Raw genomic sequence first — 21,045 nt, 5'->3', positions numbered from 1 at the left:
CATAGTTTTCAGTAAACTTTTATAATGTTACTTTTTTACTATGAAATTTTGCTGTTCTTTAGTTCATTTATTAGAAAATTTAATTTAATAATAATAAGCTAACATTACATTTTGGAGTTGGTGACATGTAATGAGTCAGTCAGGTGCCACCAACTCTCATTTCATCCAAATCTTATACTGTTTCCTGCATATCCTTTTTAGTTTGATCACTCAATTTACTGTATTGAAAAATTAATTTTTCTTACACTATAAAATGTGATATCAACTGCTATCATCTGTATTATTGCACATATTAGGCTATATATTTATAGTTTATGCATTTTGTAATCATTTGTGCATTTGGATTACCTATATCTAATAAATTAACTATCATCATACATATTTGATCTACAGTATTTAATATTACTGTATATAAGTAACTGAACTATTTGTTCTGTTATTTCACATTATTTTCCATAATTCAAAATGTCTTAAAATATATTATAAATTTATAAATACAACCTAATGACTTATTGAACAAAGCAATGACTTTCAAATAACATGAATAATTATGATCTCTGACCCATAGTAATTTTTATGAATTGAGGCAATTTCCATAGTAATGAAATATGTGTAGACTTTTCATTTAAATCTGCTATGAAATTTTTTATACATCAAGTTTATAATAGAGATAGTCTGTTTAATAATTTTTATATTAATTTTTTAGACTGTTCAAAATTTAAGTTATTTTAATTGTTAAGTATGCATTATTTTTAATTTCTTTTACAGATCCTAACAGAAATGATTATTTTGGAAGACATTTGTAAAACATCCCCCAATGAAAAATTTTAAAATAATTTATAACTTTGTATAGTTGAATGATTTTTTTACAGTTTAGATATAATATAACTTCAAAGTTTTTCTCTATAGTTTTGGTGATAAAGTTGCAATGCAGATGACAAATTCTAATAAATTAGAAAAAGCAAGATCTGCTATTTTTACCTTCAAACCCAGTTCACAGCAAACATTAGTTGTTCAAAGCCCCGAAAGACGACCTTCATTAAATATGACACCACAAGTTACATCTCCCTTAATTATTCCTGTACTTCCACTAACACAAGGACATGGAACAGCTATTTCAAAAGTAACACCATTACCACATTTTTTAACAAATGTGGAAAATATACCCTCTCGTCCTTTGTCTTCACCTCCTCCAGAACCTTTCATGATTATGCGAAATAAAGCTCTGAATAAAAGAGTAATTATAAATGTTGGTGGAACAAAACATGAGGTGTTATGGTGTACATTAGAAAGATTACCGCATACTCGATTAGGACGTTTGAGAGAGTGCAATACACATGAAGCAATCATGGAGATATGTGATGATTACAGTTTAGTTGACAATGAATATTTTTTTGATCGTCATCCCAAATCATTTGGTGCTGTTTTAAATTTTTTTCGTACTGGAAAACTTCATTTAGTTGAAGAAATGTGTGTTTTAGCATTTAGTGATGATTTAGAATATTGGGGTATTGATGAATTATATTTAGAATCATGTTGTCAACATAAATATCATCAGAGGAAAGAACATGTTCATGAAGAGATGAGAAAAGAAGCAGAATCTTTGTTAGAAAGAGATGAAGAATTTTTTGGATATGGAAGGTGCTCGCCATATCGTAAGTTTCTTTGGGATTTGTTAGAAAAGCCAACCTCATCCCTTGCAGCAAGAGTGAGTATGTAATTAAATATAAATAAGATAATCAATAATAGATATAAATATAATTTTGTAATGAATGCAATAAAATAATAAGATTTAAGTTTCTACTTTTTTAATAATTTTCTTTTTAAAAGAGCTTGTATTTTTGAAATCTATGATACAGGCAACACTACACTTTTATGACAATTTGATCAAGAGAAACAATACACAACATTATGTGCAACAAAAGTATTAAAAGACATAAAGTAAATTTTATTTATATTTATGGTAATTTACCATGACATTTTTTTAATAATAATTTGTTAGTCAATATCTTCATTAATATTGTATTTTATATTTTTTACTTTGAGTTATGTGAAAATTAAATATAGATTCATTGATTGCAATATGTACTGATAATTTATTATGTTTATTAAAAAAATTATTAATTATTATTTTAATTAATGAAAAATTATTTTCTTAAAATTTAAAATATGTTATTGCACTTAGTCTGTTTGTCAATTTCTTTTATAGTCTTGGGAAATGAATTTTCCAAGTTATTTATAAACAGAAATGCAAAAGAATTCATGTAGATTGTTTCTGATTCTAAAAGTAATTAATATAAAAGTAACAATAGTTAATAATTTATTTTAACATATTCTAGTGTCTATGCTAATATGATTATGTTAAGTAATGTAATATACAGGTAACCCCCGTATAACATGGGAGTTATGTTCCAAAAAATTGCCATGTTATACAAAACAAAGAACTAGTAAAAAGGGGGGTTAGGTTCCAAAAATTAAAAAAACATGCTATTATATTTTCATAATTAAGATAAATATCTTTATTAAAATTTTTTTAAGTGATACATATTAATATAAATTAAACAAGGTTTTCTTCGTCATCACTAAGCACTATTAACTAAGGGCATTTTCTTTTTGGCAAGATATCCTTATCCTCTGAGCATTTTTCTGCATTATCTTCAGATCCATGCTCTACCTTTTGCAAAAAATATGCTACTTTAGATTGCTTGCTTTTAGTTAAAAGATCTTTATAAATTTCCTTATATGGTGCTAAGCACTTATGAAGAATAAAGCAAGTATGGAATAAGAAAAAAACATCTGGCAACATCAAAATCAGAAGCATTAAGATCTGGCAACACTGAAACAAGTTTCAAGAAGGACCACGTGTATCGACAGAAGGCAGGAAAAGAAAATTTACATACTTAAGTACTAATAGTTCACAAAAGTAATAATTTTTGTGATCTATTAGTATGTGAAAATTTATTACATTTTATGTTGTATGAGGGTTTTACCCAATTCTCGAACCGTGTTAGAGTGAATCCATGCTATAGAAGTGCCATGTTATACAGGGGTTACCTGTACTTAATTTAGTCAATACATACAAAATGAAAGAATCGTAGTCCATATAATCAGAGAATATTATATCTGGCAAAATATTAATAATGCTTATTTATGTATTTGTGTATAGTACTTGTCTTATTGTGTAGTAATGTAGCTTGAAGAATAATAGTAAATTATGGGTGTATAATGAAAACAGTTTTGGTGTTTAATGAATATTGGTTGCGTGTTTTGATTTAACATAAATAATATTTTGTTATATAACAATGTGGATTGTGAAATGCAAAGTATACATAATAGCTGTTTTCTTCTAATTTAGTGATTTGTTATATTGTTAAGACATATGGATTGAACATATAATTATAAATTTTATTCCATTTTGTATGTATTATGTAATACAATTGATACATTTATGTTTAAATATATAGAAAATAGATTATTTATACATAAGTTATTTTAAATTAATTAAATTAATAAGTAAACTAAAATATTTTAGTGAAATATTCAACAAAAATAATTGAATAATATAATTTAAAATTATTAAAAAAATATAATTAGTTTATAGTAATGAAAATATAATTGTATGAGTTTGTCATTATTTTGAAGAAAAAGTAGATATTATTTATTCTAATATATTTTTAAATTTTACTATGAAATTGCTATAGGATCAATAAGTTCTTTTAATATTAGATTAAATCAGGAAGAATGTTTTCATAATTTATATTTTGTTTAAAAAATGCATTTTTATTCCATATCGCATAATCTTCTTCAGTTTACAAATATAACTTACATTTAATAATACATTTACAGTTTATCATATTTTTTAAAAAGATATTTGATTATCATTTTCATTTAAAAGATTATATATTTTTAAATATAACTAATTTTAAATATTTCCTTGCTTTTAATTCATTCCATTTTTATTTTAGTTATTTTATATCCAGTTCATATCTGAATAACATTTCGTCAATTATTGTTGTATTACACTATTATCATTATCTTAGTTATTTCTGTTCCAATCTTCATCTTTCTCTGTATGGGTGTGTCATAGAGGTGTGTCAGTTGGAAGATGTGGAGCAATTACACTGTTCTCCATTTAATACCATTTTATTGATCAATCTTATAATCATTAAATAATTCATCATTAAATCATTAAATAATCATAATAATTAATCATTAGTTATCATTCTATGATTGTTTTCCAAAATTTTTATATACATAGACAAACTAGTTTGATATAATTCAGAATGAAAAGAGTTAAATTAACATTCTAAGAAAATGTTATTTTATTTACAATTTATTAAATACTCATTTTAATGAATTAAATCTTGATTTTAACATCAGAAGTTTCTTTTTAATATATTATACATCAGATTTATATGTTACAAAATTAAGTAATATGTAACTTTTTTATTCTAATAAATTTGTATTTAAGAAATCAACAACCGCATTAACACCAGGATGTGTTAAAAAATCATACTCCTAGAACCTATTTCCAGTGTGACTAAAAAAAAAGTGGTAAACTTTTTCTTTTGTTTTTTTCATCACACCGGAAATAGGTTCTAGGAGTGTGATTTTTTAATTTGCATTTATTTATTTAATTAAAAATAATTAAAATAATTTTCTTCATTTTTTGACAAACTCATATAAAAATATTATTTATACTTTAATTAAAATGAATAATTTGTGTTTTGCAAAGTATTTGCTAATAATGCTTTCTCATGTTTTGCTTTTTTGTCTGTCCTCCATGTTTCAAGGCCTGATGTTTGTGACTTTGATAGGATTGGGCAGTGAACAACCGCATTTCACAGTGCTGCCAGATATGCATGTGTAAGCTTTCACTGCACGCTGTTGTTCACTAACATCTGTGGATAAATTCTTGCACTTGTGTCACAATTGCATGAATATTTCTGCTATGAAGTGATAAGAAAAATGATAAATTGTCTGGAGAAGAACTTCTGCTACAAAACAAAGATGTAAAAGCATAAAAGATGTTTTTTGGTTTTATATTTTTATTTTTGTATTGTTATTTTTTATTTTATTTTTGCTATGTATTTATTGCATTAAAAGTTATTTTGTTGCATGTATTTCATTGATATATCACTATCATGCAAATATATTTAAAATTTAGGTTTTATTAACTTTTTCACAAACATCATCCACAGTTTTAGCTTCTATCTTACAGGTTGTTGGTGTTCTGTCAATTTTGTTCGTTATTCTATCAACGATTGCATTGACACTTAACACCTTGCCCCAGTTACAAGAAAAAGACAAAGATGGTCATCCTGTGGATAATCACAATCTTGCTGTGGTAGAAGCTGTCTGCATAACTTGGTTTACACTTGAATATTTACTTCGTTTTATTTCATCTCCAAATAAATGGAAATTTTTCAAAGGTGTATTAAACACAATTGATCTTCTAGCTATTTTGCCTTATTTTGTTTCTTTATTTTTAATTGAATCAAACAGACAAGGAGATTCATTGTATGATGTTCGACGTATAGTACAAGTATTTAGAATAATGAGAATACTCCGAATCTTGAAATTAGCCAGGCATTCTACTGGTCTACAAAGTTTAGGTTTTACATTAAGAAACAGTTACAAAGAATTAGGTTTATTAATGTTATTTTTAGCAATTGGTATCATGATATTTTCAAGTCTTGCGTATTTTGCTGAGAAGGATGAGCATTCAACGAAATTTACAAGTATCCCAGAAACATTCTGGTGGGCAAGTATCACAATGACGACAGTTGGATACGGTGATATTTACCCTACCACACCACTGGGAAAAGTGATAGGTACTTTGTGTTGTATCTGTGGTGTGTTGGTTATTGCACTGCCTATTCCTATCATTGTCAACAATTTTTCTGAGTTTTATAAGAATCAAATGAGACGAGAGAAGGCTTTAAAACGAAAAGAAGCACTAGAACGTGCAAAACGAGAAGGTAGCATTGTTTCATTTCATCATGTAAATTTGCGAGATGCTTTTGCAAAGAGTATGGATTTCATTGATGTTCTAATGGAATCAGGACAAAATCCTAGTCAGGTTAGTTTTGTATTTTATACTTATCATAAAATTTTGATTGTTATTTCTTTTTATTGCTTAATAGAAAAATGTTTAAATTTATCATATTTGCAATATATTGTTGGCTGAGAACCACTTATTCTATCTCCATTTTTGCATATTGTACTATTGTAACAAGAACAATTTGTACTATGTGAATTCATTTAGCAGTGTTTTTAACTTTCAAACTTAATTTCTCAGAATGTAGATAGAATAACTGAAGATAGAATAAAGTGGTTCTTGACTAGTAATATATCCAGATATACAAATCCAAAATTGGAAATATTTAAATACTGTACATAGTGTATTCATATCCAAGTTATAGTAAAACTTAGATATAGATATATGAGAAATATAAAAATCTATTTCTTATCATGATTTAAAATTATATTTGTTAAAAGAATGAATTAATAGAAATTCACATTTTTATTTTTAATATACATACATGTTTTTTCTTATTTTCTCATAAAAAGTTTAATGCTGCTGTTGCTTTTGAGTAGGAATTTTGCTCTTGCCTCATTCTAGAGAAAATAGATAAATTCTCTTCTCATTATTGTGTAATAAAAAAATATAAACAGTTTATAGTAAAAAAGTTTATTGTTTAAGTGTAAAAAAAAATTTTTTTTCTAATTTTAGAACAAAGTATTATGATAAATTTTATGACATTCAGTATACAGTATAAATGTTATGTGATAATTAACATTTTTGTTGTTAATTAAATATTTAATGATCAACCAATAAAATAATGTTTTATTGAAGCATTGAGTTATAAATATACATTATCAAACTTTTTAATTTTAATTATTAAAGTAAATGGATATCTTCTATATTATCCATTGTCATTAGAGAGTTTGTGGCCGAAGTTCAAACATTAAACTTGTACAGCAAGCAGAAGTGCACATTCGATGTTTGAACTCCAAGTAAAACACATTGTGCCACATGTTCATGTCATGCACTAACTCATGGGATAATAGCGAGGTTGAGGCCAAAGTTTTAAACGCAAAAACTTATATGTTGGACTTTTAGCACTGCTTTCCTGTAAGCCTAGAAGTTTGACAATGGTGTTTGGATAGTCAGTGGAATCGTGCTTGACATTCCAAACACCATTGTCAAACCTCTAGGCTTACAGGAAAGCGGTGCTGAACATCCGACATACACGTTTTCGTGTTTAAAACTTAGGCCTCAACCTCTGTATTGTTGAAAAATGGCAAAAACATTTAACAACAATGAGTGTTACCAGCGAAGGTAAGTAAACAAATTAAACTATTTTAACGTATTTATAGGATGTTTAATAACACTAAATAATGACTTTTGATTAGCATCGTGTCTCCTCCCATACGATATTTCTTACAACATACTTTTGTTGATGGAAGTAGTGGCTTTATATAAATTCGAAAGCAGCTCGGGAAATTATTTTTAGAAAATTTACAAACATATTACGCTGTTGATGGTAGAAAATGCTGTGAAAGAAGAAACCTACTCCTACAAAATTATGATAAGCTATTATGAACACAAATATATGTAAATTCTATAGACACTTCACATCACTTGCAAAAAATTTGAATAATTAAATAAAATCTGGATTAAAATCATCTGTTTCTTTACGATATTATTCATAAGTGCCTAAATAATTGTTATTTTAATAAAATACGTCATAATTTTAACCCCAAACACAGAAAAATGAAGAAGTTTAAGCTAAACTTCTACTCACTATGCTAGACTTAGCAAACACCATTGTCAACCTTCTAGACTTGCCAGATGCTGGCGCTCAATGTCTGACATTCATGTTTTTGCGATGAAAATGTCGACCACAACCTCTCTATTATGACCAGTGCTACTGAAATGTCATTGCAGCCCAGTAATAAACTGTTCACAGACCACCACATAATTTATTACTGAACGGCAATGAGATTTCACTTAAAATTTCTTAATTTTTTATATTATGTTAATAAAACTATTTAAAAACATTTGTAAAACATATTTTAAAAACATTCTATAACTTTTGTTTTTCTTTATTATTTAAACAGTTATTGCAGGAGACGTGCAATTTAAAATTGCCCATAAATTTTTTTTTTCTTTTTTCAAAATGATTAGAATCAAATTTTGTTGTTATATTTTTCTTACTACTTCAGTCTAAAAATTAAAATTAAAAAATGTAAAATATATTTGAATTCCGTTCTCTTCTTTTTATAATTGTTTTAATTTTACAAAATGCTAATCCACTAATCCACAAGGGATTGAAATGAAAAAACATTGATCTGTGACACACAAAGATTCAGAAGAATTGATTATTTGCTACATGTTTACGTGGTTCTATGAGGTAGCTGTCACACTTGAAATTATCTCTCATTTTCCAGATCACTAAAGGAATAAGAATGTCTAAGTTATCATTGATCTAATTAGTTTGAAAAAAGCATAAAATAACCAATAACTTATCTTAATTTTTACAAAACTTAAGTAAAAACATAACAAAGTATTTTCTGTATTGTACAGGAAGTAGAGCTTTAGTTCATCATGGATTATTCCATCACTGGCCACTAGCACTTAGTATTGGGTGCCTATTTTTGTATCTGGGTATTGAGTAGATGGGTACACAGCTATTACCTGAATACCCAGATTCATTTAGAAGAGCGTGTACAATCTTTATGAAAAACCATAAACAAGCAAAATGATTAAATTACAGATGTTTACTAATCTATTTAGCTGTTTTTAATTGAAAATTTCTTTCTAATAAGTTATTATTTTCAATTTTTAATTCATTAAAATTGTTAATTAGGAAAAAGATGATCTTTTTAGGATCACTGAATTACAGTAGAGTCTCAAAAACTCGGCACTCGATAACCCAGATTCCAGATAACTCGGACAAACCCTGGCAGGGCAAAAATACCCTTAGATAATTAATTTTCATCATAGACAGCTTTATGCCTCATAATGTATTTTTCTGAGGTCTGTCTTATCAGGTAAATTACTGTACACAGTGTATTCANAATTAATTTTCATTATAGACAGCTTTATAAAAGTATAAAAGCTCTCATAAAGTATTTTTCTGAGGTCTGTCTTATCAGGTAAATTACTGTACACAGTGTATTCATTAATTTTCATTTTCATGTAGTAAAGGCTCTATGCCTTCATAAAGTACGTACTTTTCCTTTGTTTAAGGGTATTTGGGCAGTTTATTCTCTGTTGTATTCTCAAGCAAACAATACATACAAGTACAGTACAGTATTTTCTGAGGAAACACGCATACTTATCCTTTTTTAACCCCATTCCCGATAACCTGGCATTTTCACAAACTTGGCCACCCTTTGGTCCACATTAGGCCGAGTTTTCGAGACTCTTCTGTATTAAAATTTAAAATAAGACATTTTATTAAATAAAAATAATTTATCCTGTTATTAATCCACAACTCTAAAATTATATGACTGTGAAATGGGGAAAAATTGGTTTTAAGTATTTTTTTATATATTCTGTAATTTGTTACAAAAATATAAATTTATTAAATTTGTTCTTTAATGCTCCCTTATAAAATCTTATAAAATATTAATAAACTGGATAAAATTTAATCAGAAATTATCTTTTTTGTTACACAATCAAAATTATTAAAATGAAAATTCAAAAATGACACCATTTAAATGATGATTATTTATAATTTTTTGCATTTTGTTTTCATTTTTAGACCAACTTATTAATATCTGAGGATGTAAAAAAAAAGTAATTGTAAGGAGTTAGAAAAGTGAAAATATTTTGAAAAATTTTTATTGATGTTCCTGATTGATGTATGTAAAGATTATTAAGATTATTATATATTGTTCTTTCAAAATTATATTTTATAACTAATACAGCATTTTTAGAATCTCAAAATACTGTTGATAACATTTTTATTTTAAATATATTTAAGCTGAATGTAACTTCTAGTTATTTCAACTTATATTTAAACTTCTATTTTTAATTTTGATGCAGTTTTATTCCATATGTGTTTATATGTACACTTCCTATTGTTATTTTATCCTATATGCACATACATGTAAAACCTTTAATTGATATTCTAACATGTACTTGATTTCTTTGTCTTGGAAAAATCAGAGAACTGGTTTCTAGAATGTTTCTATTATTTTCATCTTGTGTTCCAGTCCAGTATTACAGTAAAGCATTGATTATCCAAATACCGACCAAACAAAACATTGGTTAACCAAAAGTGTTTCAACTGGCAAATTCAAATTTCCACTAGCAGTTTAGGGTACTACTTTAATGTACTACTTTATGTAAGGTATGTATTTGTAAGATGTGTGATACAAAATATATTCAGTACAGTTTTGTGTTTAATATAGTTTTTGTAAATGATCAGTTATCCAAACAACCCCAGTCCCAAATTGTTTTGGATAATCTATGCTCTGCTGAATTTGTATTTAGTCCCATATTTTATTTAAGCCTGTTATCAAGTAATGAAAAGATTTTGGTATGGAACTATTTTTATCATTTCATAATTAAATAAAATCAGTTTGTAACAATTAATTTGTGATAGTCTCTCTTTTTCAAATTAAATTATTTCAAATTTAGATTATAAAATATTGCAGTAAAATACCAGCTTTGATAAAAGGAATTAATAATAGATACTCTTTACTTTCAGTCATTGCTGATATGTAAAGCTTCTGTTGTAAAATCCAATGATTGTATAAGTTTGTTTTTGAGAGTTTCATAAATGTATTGGATTACAACTTTGATTGTAATAAAGTAAAATTAGCTATGAACAGATGACTTTTTACTAATAATGTACAGTGCTATTACTTACATTCTTTTATCTGTGTTAGGTTGATGGTTCTGTGTACTTAATCAATTTTCAAACATGTAGCATATGTGATTATTAGAATTCTGATACCATTATTGGTATCAGAAGTCTAATGCAGATAGCATTTGTACTGCATATCTAAATTTTCATTAAAGCCAAGAAGAATTAATTTTTTTATATAGTAAACCTAAATAATATAGTAAATTTATGTTATATTTTACATTTTATTTCCTTTTATGTGATACATTAGATAATATACCTATTACAATTGCTTGACACAATTAATTAAACTGAATGTAATGATTAGTTTGTTAAAATAATAATTAATAATTGTATTTAATTATATAAACTAAAAATTTTCACTTAAAATTAAATTTTGTTAAATCTATCAGATTGGTTTGATTGAATTAAAAATTATTATTTGTGCCCTATAGTATTTGTAAAATATAATATTAAAATCATATTTTTAGCTTAATATTTCTTAATTCAATTTTTACAGATGGATGCAGTAAGTGTTGGAAATGATTCTTCTCAAATAAACACAGGTGCAATTTGCTATAAAAATATTGATTCTTCAATAGTAGAACGTTGTCCAAATTGGAGAAAAGATTCTCAAGCTCAGTCATTACCATCAGGCATTATAAATCCAATTTCTAATAATTTATTGGATATCTCAGAGTTACAAAATGCAAAGTCTTCTAATTTAAGAAGTGATAGCTGTGGAGCACTTGATCGAATGAAAAATAATCAATTAGAAGGTTCAAATTCTATAGCAAGTTATTCACAGGGCTTTGTATCTACAGTAGGTATTGCTTTAAAGTAATTTAACGTTGTATTTAATTATTTTTGTATATTAAGTTATTTTAATTTTTGCATTTTTATTCAGAATTTTGAAAATTACAACACTGAAAATTCTAGATATGATCAATTCAAATAAATTTTTATTAATTGCTCTTTTTTGATAGTGTTGGTAAATTTGTCTTTATTAACTTGCTAAAAACTTAAACTAATTATGAAAAGAAAAAAATTTAATTGAATGAGACAAATTTTCATAATCAATTGTATAGATAAAAATAAATAGAATTCCACATATTCTCAAAAAAGTTAGAATAACAGTAAAATTATGAAAGATTGTTGGTGAAGACACAATTATAAAGTGCTTTAGGAAATATGTTACCAACAACTTGGACAGAACAGATGATAATATACTGTTCAAGGAAGTGTCTACTTGGACCATGATGGCAATGAAATAGGAAAGAGGAATAATATCAATAAAAGTTCTGATGAAGATATGAATGTGATGAAGTATTGTTTCAATGACTTTCCAAATTTTTTTTTAATATAAATATCTAATTTTTTGTATGCAAATAAAATTAATAATAAAAGGTCAACTTATATTCAGGTCCTAATTTTTTTCAAAAAATAAGGATTCCAAAATTGGGAGTGAACTTATATTTGGGCCAATATCATAATTTCTTGGAATAATTATATCGAAAGGTATATAGTAAGTGAAAATTAAATTCAGTTATTGTTTTAATTTTTCATTTTATTTTTAATCAAATTGCTTTTGCAAAGGAAAGATTATTGAATGTAAGAATACATATAACACAGACTGAATATTTTTTTATTTTATAAGAATTATTTTATATATGTTCATTATTTTTTAATGAAATTTATCAATAAGTTAATCAGTGGAATTAAACATTAAATTTTATTGAACAAAAGATCATATTCAATATAGGTAATTTAATATTGCAAAAAAATTTTTATATAGATTTTATAAGGAAATTTGAGAAAATTTAGGTAGTTTTCACATTAAATTACCTATGCTGGAAATGAAATTTATTTACTGCTGTTTATTATAATTTTTTGTAGTTTTTATTAACTCCAAATAATTTATTTCTAGGAAGTTAAAGAATTCATAGATCAAGATTTGCCAACTTATGCTGATGTACAAACTAACATTGAAATGAAAACAATAAATAAGTGGGATATTGGGAGTGAAGAAAGTTCAGACACATATTTAAGTTGTAATACTCATCAGTTTGCATCATTAGGTGATCTTTATTTAGATGAAACGTCAAAACCTTCAGGTACTTTTACATCCAACAATAGTGTTTACATAAATCCATTTGATAATAATAATTGCACTGTTTCTAATGTTGAAGATTTATCTCAGAAAATGTTTAATAGTAAAAATACATCTTTTAATCCTGAAATTGCTAATAAAAATAATTTACTTAAAAATAAAGACAACGAACCATCTGAATGTCAAACTCAAGATGATGGAAAACCATTAAATATTACACCAAAACCTCATCTCTCATCTGATATTCGTAATCCATTGCTTAATGCTTTTTCTTTTAAGAGACCATGGCTGTTTCAAAATTTAAAATCTAGATCAAGATTTGATGGAAGAGGGACACCTTCATGTAGTTTAGGATCATCTGCTGATTCTCTCACTGGAAGTACAGGAAGTCATCAAAGTAGTGGAAAATCAAAAGTTGGAATAAAAGTTTCATTTCCCTATATAGGTAAGCAGAAAAATTATAATTGATGTAGGATATTATTTTACAGTAAAAATTAAATGTTTAGTTCAAGTAATTTGGAAGATTAGTTGTTTATATTTCATATTTGCACAAATAACTCAGAATATGTGAAGAAAATTTAAAAGTTAATTTGATAAATATATAATTTACAATAGTTTTCCATATTATACTTCATTTTCTTCTCTGTTATTCTTCTGAAAATTAGTTGTAAAGCCTTTTGTGAATCAACAACAAATTGCAATGAGATTTGAGAATGTCAAATATTAACATTCAATTTTTTGAATTTTATTATTTTCCAATGCTTAGGCTACACTTAAAAATGAGAAAAAAAATCCTTGATGCACAAGTCTATGGTTGCAGTTATAATGGGGCTGTCAAGAAGGGGAGAGTTGGGGCTTTTTCCCTGGGCTTAGAGAGAACTTAGGGTAACTACTTCTATAAAATTAATGTTACTTTTACTAACAGAAAATAATCTTTAAGACCAGTTTTTATTAATAAAGAAATATTCTATGCCTTTTACATGTTTAAAAAAAATGGCAAAAGGAATTTGTTTAAAAAAAATGGCAAAAGGGCCTATTTCACTTCTGGTCCCATACAAGCTCTTAAACAAATCTGGTTAGTAATACTTGAATATGAATTTTCCTTCTGAGAACTTTGGAAATATGCATTATTAGAAAAATTTCCTCATCACTAAAAATAAAGTTGTGATGTTAAATTTGATATGAAAAATTATTCTAGAAAAATAAAATGAATATTTTTGAAATGACAGAACTTTATAAAATATAAAGTTTATCAAGTAATATTAAACAAATAGTCATTTGTATATTAAAACATATTATCATGCAATGTAATTAATTAATTTACTTTAATGATAAAAAGTCATTATTACATATATTTATTTCAACCAATGCCATTTGTTGTAAGAAATATTAAAAGAAATATAATGATAAAAAAAGTGTCATATCATTTCATTTATTATCTATGAAATGTTTTATAAAACATGTTAAGCAGATTTTGCATGAAAAGATCAAGAATATAGAGAGATTTAAATTTCCAAATGCCATTTGTAGCATTTATAGATTCACTGTTACAAATCAGTGGCAATAATGTCTGTTATCTTTCCTGCATACAGAAAAGGTTGATTCATCACTGAAGAACAACAGATTAAAATAATTGGATTGTGATTAATATGTGAGTGTAATGCTCATCACAAACTAGAAAATATCAAAGCAACCTGGTCAAAGGCAACAACAAATGAAATTCGTTTGATTATTGCATGGCCAACCATCGATTGCCTGGTCATCGACTCAACATCACTCTGTTATACCCTTTGATGGAAAGTAGGCAGTCCATTCGATGCCTCTCAGATCCAAGAAGTTGGATTTTTTGGGTGATGATCAGTGACATTCATGAGCATTTGAAAGTTTGCAAGAAAAGAGTGTGTGCTGAAGGCCACAAACAAGGCATGTGTTTGTGCAGTGATCTTTGTCATGTTTCATCTATATCTTTGCTATGCTGGGATTATGAAACATTGTAATCCCAGTGTAGCAAGAGACATAGCTGTTTGATAGATTTTCATAGATGTAAGAATATAAATTATTTCATTCATTTCATTGAAATTTATAAATGTATTGGGTTCCTGATTTTGTTTTTGTTTGTTTATTAAATTTCTGCCAAATAGACAACAAATGGAGGCAGGCAATCTAACATCAGAAAATGTTGCAGATTGTCAACATTTGACAAAAAAATATGGTGCAATAATTCTTAGATGGGTAGACAAAATGTTTATTGGTTCTGTATAACTATGTTATGAGCTCTATCACAAGTGGCAACATTGCCAGATCATCAAAGGAAAACAGCCACATTACCATAAAAAGTGCCTGTGACTTTATGTCAAAAGCAATGGCATTTCATTTCCTAGTTTGTGGTGGTCTTAAGACAGAGGAAAACTTTATTATAAGTTAGTTATGTTAAAGTTCTTTGATAAGTTTCTTTGATTGTCTGAAGTGTCTGTTTGACCACTGGAGAAAACAAAGAAAAACAAAACAACAAATGATTAAGAAACTCTTTAGAAGTTTAACTATACGATAATAAACTTTACTTGAGATAAAATAATTGTGTACAAAGAATATTTATGAAGCATAGTTGAGTAAAAAATAATCACATACAAAGATACATTATGAATAGAACATAAAAAAATTTTTTTCATCTTAAAATCTCAAATCCAGTATCTTGAATTCTAACTAAACAGCTCTTCTAGTCCCCCCGACAATCAACTGAGTCCTTTTGGCTTGAAACTTCTCTTCTCAATCCAGCTTCTTTCCTTGTCCCCATTCTCAAATTCATCTGTCCACTTTTTTCATTGTTTCTATTCTCAAATTCACCTGTCCTTTTTACAAGGATTCAATTATATAATATAACATGAATAAAGCAGTATTTATCACAGTAACTGCAACTACATTCAAATCCTGTTCATTTGGCTTTGCAGAATATCCAAATTGGTTTGAATACTTGTTTTTTAAAAATTTTTACATATTTTGTAGAAAAATCATTGTTTTGCAATGTTTATGAGATCATTGAAAGATTATTTACTTGACCAACAATCAGTGACCAATATTGATCACATGACTCATCTGATGTCACATTGAAATGCCAGACCTTAACATTCTGTTTTTTACTTTTCAAGATTTGGTCACTTTACTAAATACTAAGTGGTATGCTGTAGAGAATAGGGACAATTAAAACACTTTCTATGGATATTGGATTTTTACAGAGATATTTTTCTCTATGCAGCACATACACATTTTGATTTTTTTCAATATGTCTTTGAAACATAAAATATGTATTGGAGGAGAAGCAATAAAATGTAATTTGAATATAACATTTTTTTTTTCCTTTCTCTTTTTCTGCATTAATAAAATCATAACAGAATGTTATCTTCTGTAAATTGGAAACTTGCCAAAATAGAAAGTTGTGATTAATATTGTCAAATTCCATTTTAAACAGATGTTATTATATTATATTTTTAGCATATAGTGTTTTCTCCTCATTTTCTTAACATGTTATTAATCAGTGACATGCATTTATTTATTTATTTATTTAACTGTCAATTTCAAAACTTAATTACATACTGTAGGTATTTTAACATAGTTAAAAAAATTATTTTCAGGTATTACTGAGAATATTGCAAATATACAACATTTTATTTTTATAACAATGAATCTTATAAAAATTTAGTAATATTAGTAATTTTATTTATAGTAATTAGTAAATTTAGTAATAAATAATGATATTAATATATTATTATAGAATTAACAATTTATTTTACTTACAAAATTTTAGGAAAAAATATAAATAAAAGTTCCTTACTTCTGGATACAACTGATTCTACTACTGCAATAGGAAAGAAAGGTTCAGCTAGCCCCGATATTTCAAGAAAGAAATCAATTTTAAAGAAAAATGATAGTTGTCATAAAGAAGAAACAGAGAAGTTAATAGAAGATAACAGTTTGAAAATTTATTTGGACAACAATGAAGAAACAAATTTAGCATGCAATACTGTGGTTAATACTGATCTTATATCAACAGTACTTCCTGTTTCAACACTGTGTTCTGCACCTTGTTTAACACCAACGGTAACTCTTTCTAATGTGACTAAACAACCATTGAAAGCAATTGGACCCAAAACTGGAACTAAACCCCATGCACAACCAATTAAATTTGTTGGAATTTCAGATAATGAATATTGTTCTGAAAAGGATAAATCTGTAGTAGATAATTTATTGTCAAAAGATTCATTATATTTGCCAAATTCATCAGATTGCATTTCTTCAGAATTAAATAGTTTGCCAAAAACTGATTTTAATATTTCTTCTGCTGTATATAAGAATGAACCCAACTGTTCAACCAGATCAATTGGAGTTGGTATTCAAGAAAATGAACTTCTGCAGAAATCAGATGAAATACCATATAGAGATGTATCTTCAAATTCCAATTCTCAAAATTGCAATAATACAGAATATGTATATGGTAAGTATTTCAAAAATAGTCTAAATGATCTATGTTCTTTTGGAAGCAAAATTGAATTATTTTTATTTATTATATCATCATCATGAACAACTCTTTTTTTCTCTAGAACATCTGAAAGACACTATAACCAAAAATGTCACAACAGAAACTTTAATGGAGAGCTATGACCAAAATTCTAATGGTATAAGTAAAAATTTCAAAAGCATTGATAATGATTGTTTGATTTCTCAAAATTCTGATGTTACAAATATTATATCTAATGAAAATCAAGCTATCCAACCATAGTCCATTAGCAACAAAATCAAGCTTTCATGTATAAATTATATGTAAGTATTTTATTTTTTATAATTTTCAAAATTATTATATTTTATTAAATATATATTTTTATTTGGTTGCAATTTGAAAAAATTGTAGACTTGTAAATTCCCACAGTTGTTTGTCTGTCTTTCCTTAATCTTGAGAATAGAGTTAGATAGATAAAAGACAAGACCAGATATGGAAACTAGGTACAGAAGGTCCCTATGAATTAACTATACACAAGGAGACCCAAAAATAACATGAAAATATTCAGAAAAAATCATGTATTTAACAACTTCACATTTTAATCTCCTTCAAAATATTCTCCATTAGCCTCAATACATGTATCCAAATGTTTTTCCATTGTTCAAAACACCTAGAAAATTCCTGTTCCAAAATGCCTCTTAGCACCTCTGTCACTTTTGTTTTCACCTCTTCTACTGTCTGAAATTGCTTCCCTTTGAGTTCCCTTTTCATTGTAGGGAATAAAAAAAAATTGCAAGGTGCTAGACCAGGCAAATAGGGGTGTGGGGGATGAGGGTCATGCTGTTTCTTATGAAAAACTGCTGCACGGAGAGCACTATGTAAGTGGGCGCATTGTCTTGATGGAAAAACCAATCCCTCATTTGCCACAAGTCCCTTCATGTCCTTTTCACAGAAGCCTTTTGAGGACTTCATAATAATGTCGGTTGACTGTCTGGTTGGATGGACGAATTCAGAATGAAAAATTCCTTTCACATAAAAAAAAAAAAAAAAAAAACAGATTAACATGGTTTTCACATTCGACTTCACTTGTCTTGCTTTTTTGGAATTAGTAGATACTGATGTTTTCCATTGGCTGGATTGACATTTGATTTCTGGATTTTAACCATAACACCATGATTCATCACCAGTTATCACTTTAGAAAACAAGTCTGGATCATTTTCNTAACCAAAAATGTCACAACAGAAACTTTAATGGAGAGCTATGACCAAAATTCTAATGGTATAAGTAAAAATTTCAAAAGCATTGATAATGATTGTTTGATTTCTCAAAATTCTGATGTTACAAATATTATATCTAATGAAAATCAAGCTATCCAACCATAGTCCATTAGCAACAAAATCAAGCTTTCATGTATAAATTATATGTAAGTATTTTATTTTTTATAATTTTCAAAATTATTATATTTTATTAAATATATATTTTTATTTGGCTGCAATTTGAAAAAGTTGTAGACTTATAAATTCCCACAGTTGTTTGTCTGTCTTTCCTTAATCTTGAGAATAGAGTTAGATAGATAAAAGACAAGACCAGATATGGAAACTAGGTACAGAAGGTCCCTATGAATTAACTATACACAAGGAGACCCAAAAATAACATGAAAATATTCAGAAAAAATCATGTATTTAACAACTTCACATTTTAATCTCCTTCAAAATATTCTCCATTAGCCTCAATACATGTATCCAAATGTTTTTCCATTGTTCAAAACACCTAGAAAATTCCTGTTCCAAAATGCCTCTTAGCACCTCTGTCACTTTTGTTTTCACCTCTTCTACTGTCTGAAATTGCTTCCCTTTGAGTTCCCTTTTCATTGTAGGGAATAAAAAAAAATTGCAAGGTGCTAGACCAGGCAAATAGGGGTGTGGGGGATGAGGGTCATGCTGTTTCTTATGAAAAACTGCTGCACGGAGAGCACTATGTAAGTGGGCGCATTGTCTTGATGGAAAAACCAATCCCTCATTTGCCACAAGTCCCTTCATGTCCTTTTCACAGAAGCCTTTTGAGGACTTCATAATAATGTCGGTTGACTGTCTGGTTGGATGGACGAATTCAGAATGAAAAATTCCTTTCACATAAAAAAAAAAAAAAAAAAAACAGATTAACATGGTTTTCACATTCGACTTCACTTGTCTTGCTTTTTTGGAATTAGTAGATACTGATGTTTTCCATTGGCTGGATTGACATTTGATTTCTGGATTTTAACCATAACACCATGATTCATCACCAGTTATCACTTTAGAAAACAAGTCTGGATCATTTTCCAAATGTTCTTCCAAATGATCAGAAAGACTTCCGATGCTTTCTTTCTGATCAGCAGTCAACAAGCACAGAACAAACTTTGTGGAAACTCTTCTCATGTTGAGTTCTTGTAACAAAATTTGCTGAATCAAACTCCATGAAATCCTAAACAAATCAACAAGTTCATCAATGGTTCAACAGCGATTGTCATTAATGAGATCAAATTTTCTCAACATTTTCATCAGTTTGAATGTTGGATGGATGACCACACCTGGGTTGATCTTCAAGAGACATTTCTCCTTTTTGAATGTGGGAAAACCACTCTCAAACAAGATGCTATGAGTAACCCTTGTCTTTCTCATAGAATCGTGTTTGTAAGCACATTGAATCATTTCAACCATATCCAATCTACTTTTCCCTAACAGGAAACAAAATTTCATAGCAGTGCATTGCTCTTTAAAATCTGACATTATGTTTTCAATGAAAATGAAAAACAGCTTTCAGAAAAAAAATTGCTATGGGCCTTGATACACCAATGCCATTTCTCATGCTGATTCCGGAAGATTCTGTCTACTGACATCTAGCGGTAGATATGCATACTATAAACCTCTCATCCTTCTCAAAATTATTCCTGTTATTTTTGGGTCTCTCCACATATATGAACTTCTGATGTAAACTAGAAGTCACATTATTTCAATTAAAAAAATTTTTCCCTGTAATTCATTTATTACAGTAGGGCTTACTTGAGCAATATTTATTTACCTTAATCTGTTGACAGAAGTATTAAGAAAATACAAAATTATTTTAAAAAATTGACTATGCTAGTGTTAGTACTTAGGTATTTATTCCCCAGCATTTTTTGGCAGGCCAGAATTCAAAGATGAAGCAGAATACAGGTATACCTCGCCTTACGTTGGTAATTGGTTCCAGGAGAGGTGACTTAAGTCGAAAAACGACGTAAGTCGAATTTACTTGTCACTAGGCTAAACCACAAATAACCATTCCCAGTTCTGTATTTTATTTATAAATGCATTTTTAATAATATATTGTTAATAAGAATCTATTTTAAGCTTACAAACAAATAAATTTTAGTTTTTAATATAGTACAGAAAAAAGTAATCTAAATTTACGAATGCATGTACTGTAAATACAGTATATACTTGTAAATGTATATATTTTAATATGATTTTATGTGCTTTAAACATTTTTCTAGTGATATTACGACTTCAAATATTTGTGGCGGACAGACGTAAAGTCGAATAAAATGACTTAAACTTGA

At 27.5% G+C, this 21,045-nt stretch overlaps 1 protein-coding gene across 3 annotated transcripts in view; it reads left to right on the top strand.

Moving 5' to 3' along the window:
* The first annotated feature begins 772 nt into the window (after positions 1-772).
* LOC111630139 (potassium voltage-gated channel subfamily B member 1-like) overlaps positions 773-21,045 on the top strand; it is a 23,206-nt gene continuing 2,933 nt past the window's right edge. Inside the window, exons 1-8 of one of the 3 annotated variants that reach the window (XM_023374175.1) lie at positions 773-1,708; positions 5,222-6,082; positions 11,386-11,688; positions 12,793-13,420; positions 16,778-17,464; positions 17,571-17,645; positions 18,747-18,891; positions 20,633-20,699. In XM_023374175.1, coding sequence (XP_023229943.1) covers positions 929-1,708; positions 5,222-6,082; positions 11,386-11,688; positions 12,793-13,420; positions 16,778-17,464; positions 17,571-17,645; positions 18,747-18,850 — 3,438 coding nt within the window. In that variant the 5' untranslated portion in view covers positions 773-928 and the 3' untranslated portion in view covers positions 18,851-18,891; positions 20,633-20,699. Of the gene's footprint in view, positions 1,709-5,221; positions 6,083-11,385; positions 11,689-12,792; positions 13,421-16,777; positions 17,465-17,570; positions 17,791-18,746; positions 18,892-20,632; positions 20,700-21,045 lie in introns of those variants that run through there. The other 2 variants (XM_023374174.1, XM_023374173.1) reach the window with 2 other exon arrangements.

This window comes from Centruroides sculpturatus, unplaced genomic scaffold (genome assembly GCF_000671375.1).
Source record: "Centruroides sculpturatus isolate CEXI.00-Female unplaced genomic scaffold, Cexi_2.0 scaffold684, whole genome shotgun sequence".
Classification (NCBI taxonomy): Eukaryota; Metazoa; Arthropoda; class Arachnida; order Scorpiones; family Buthidae; genus Centruroides; species Centruroides sculpturatus.
The sequence above is the reverse complement of the archived record's forward strand: the minus strand, read 5'-3'. Positions and strand labels throughout refer to the sequence as shown.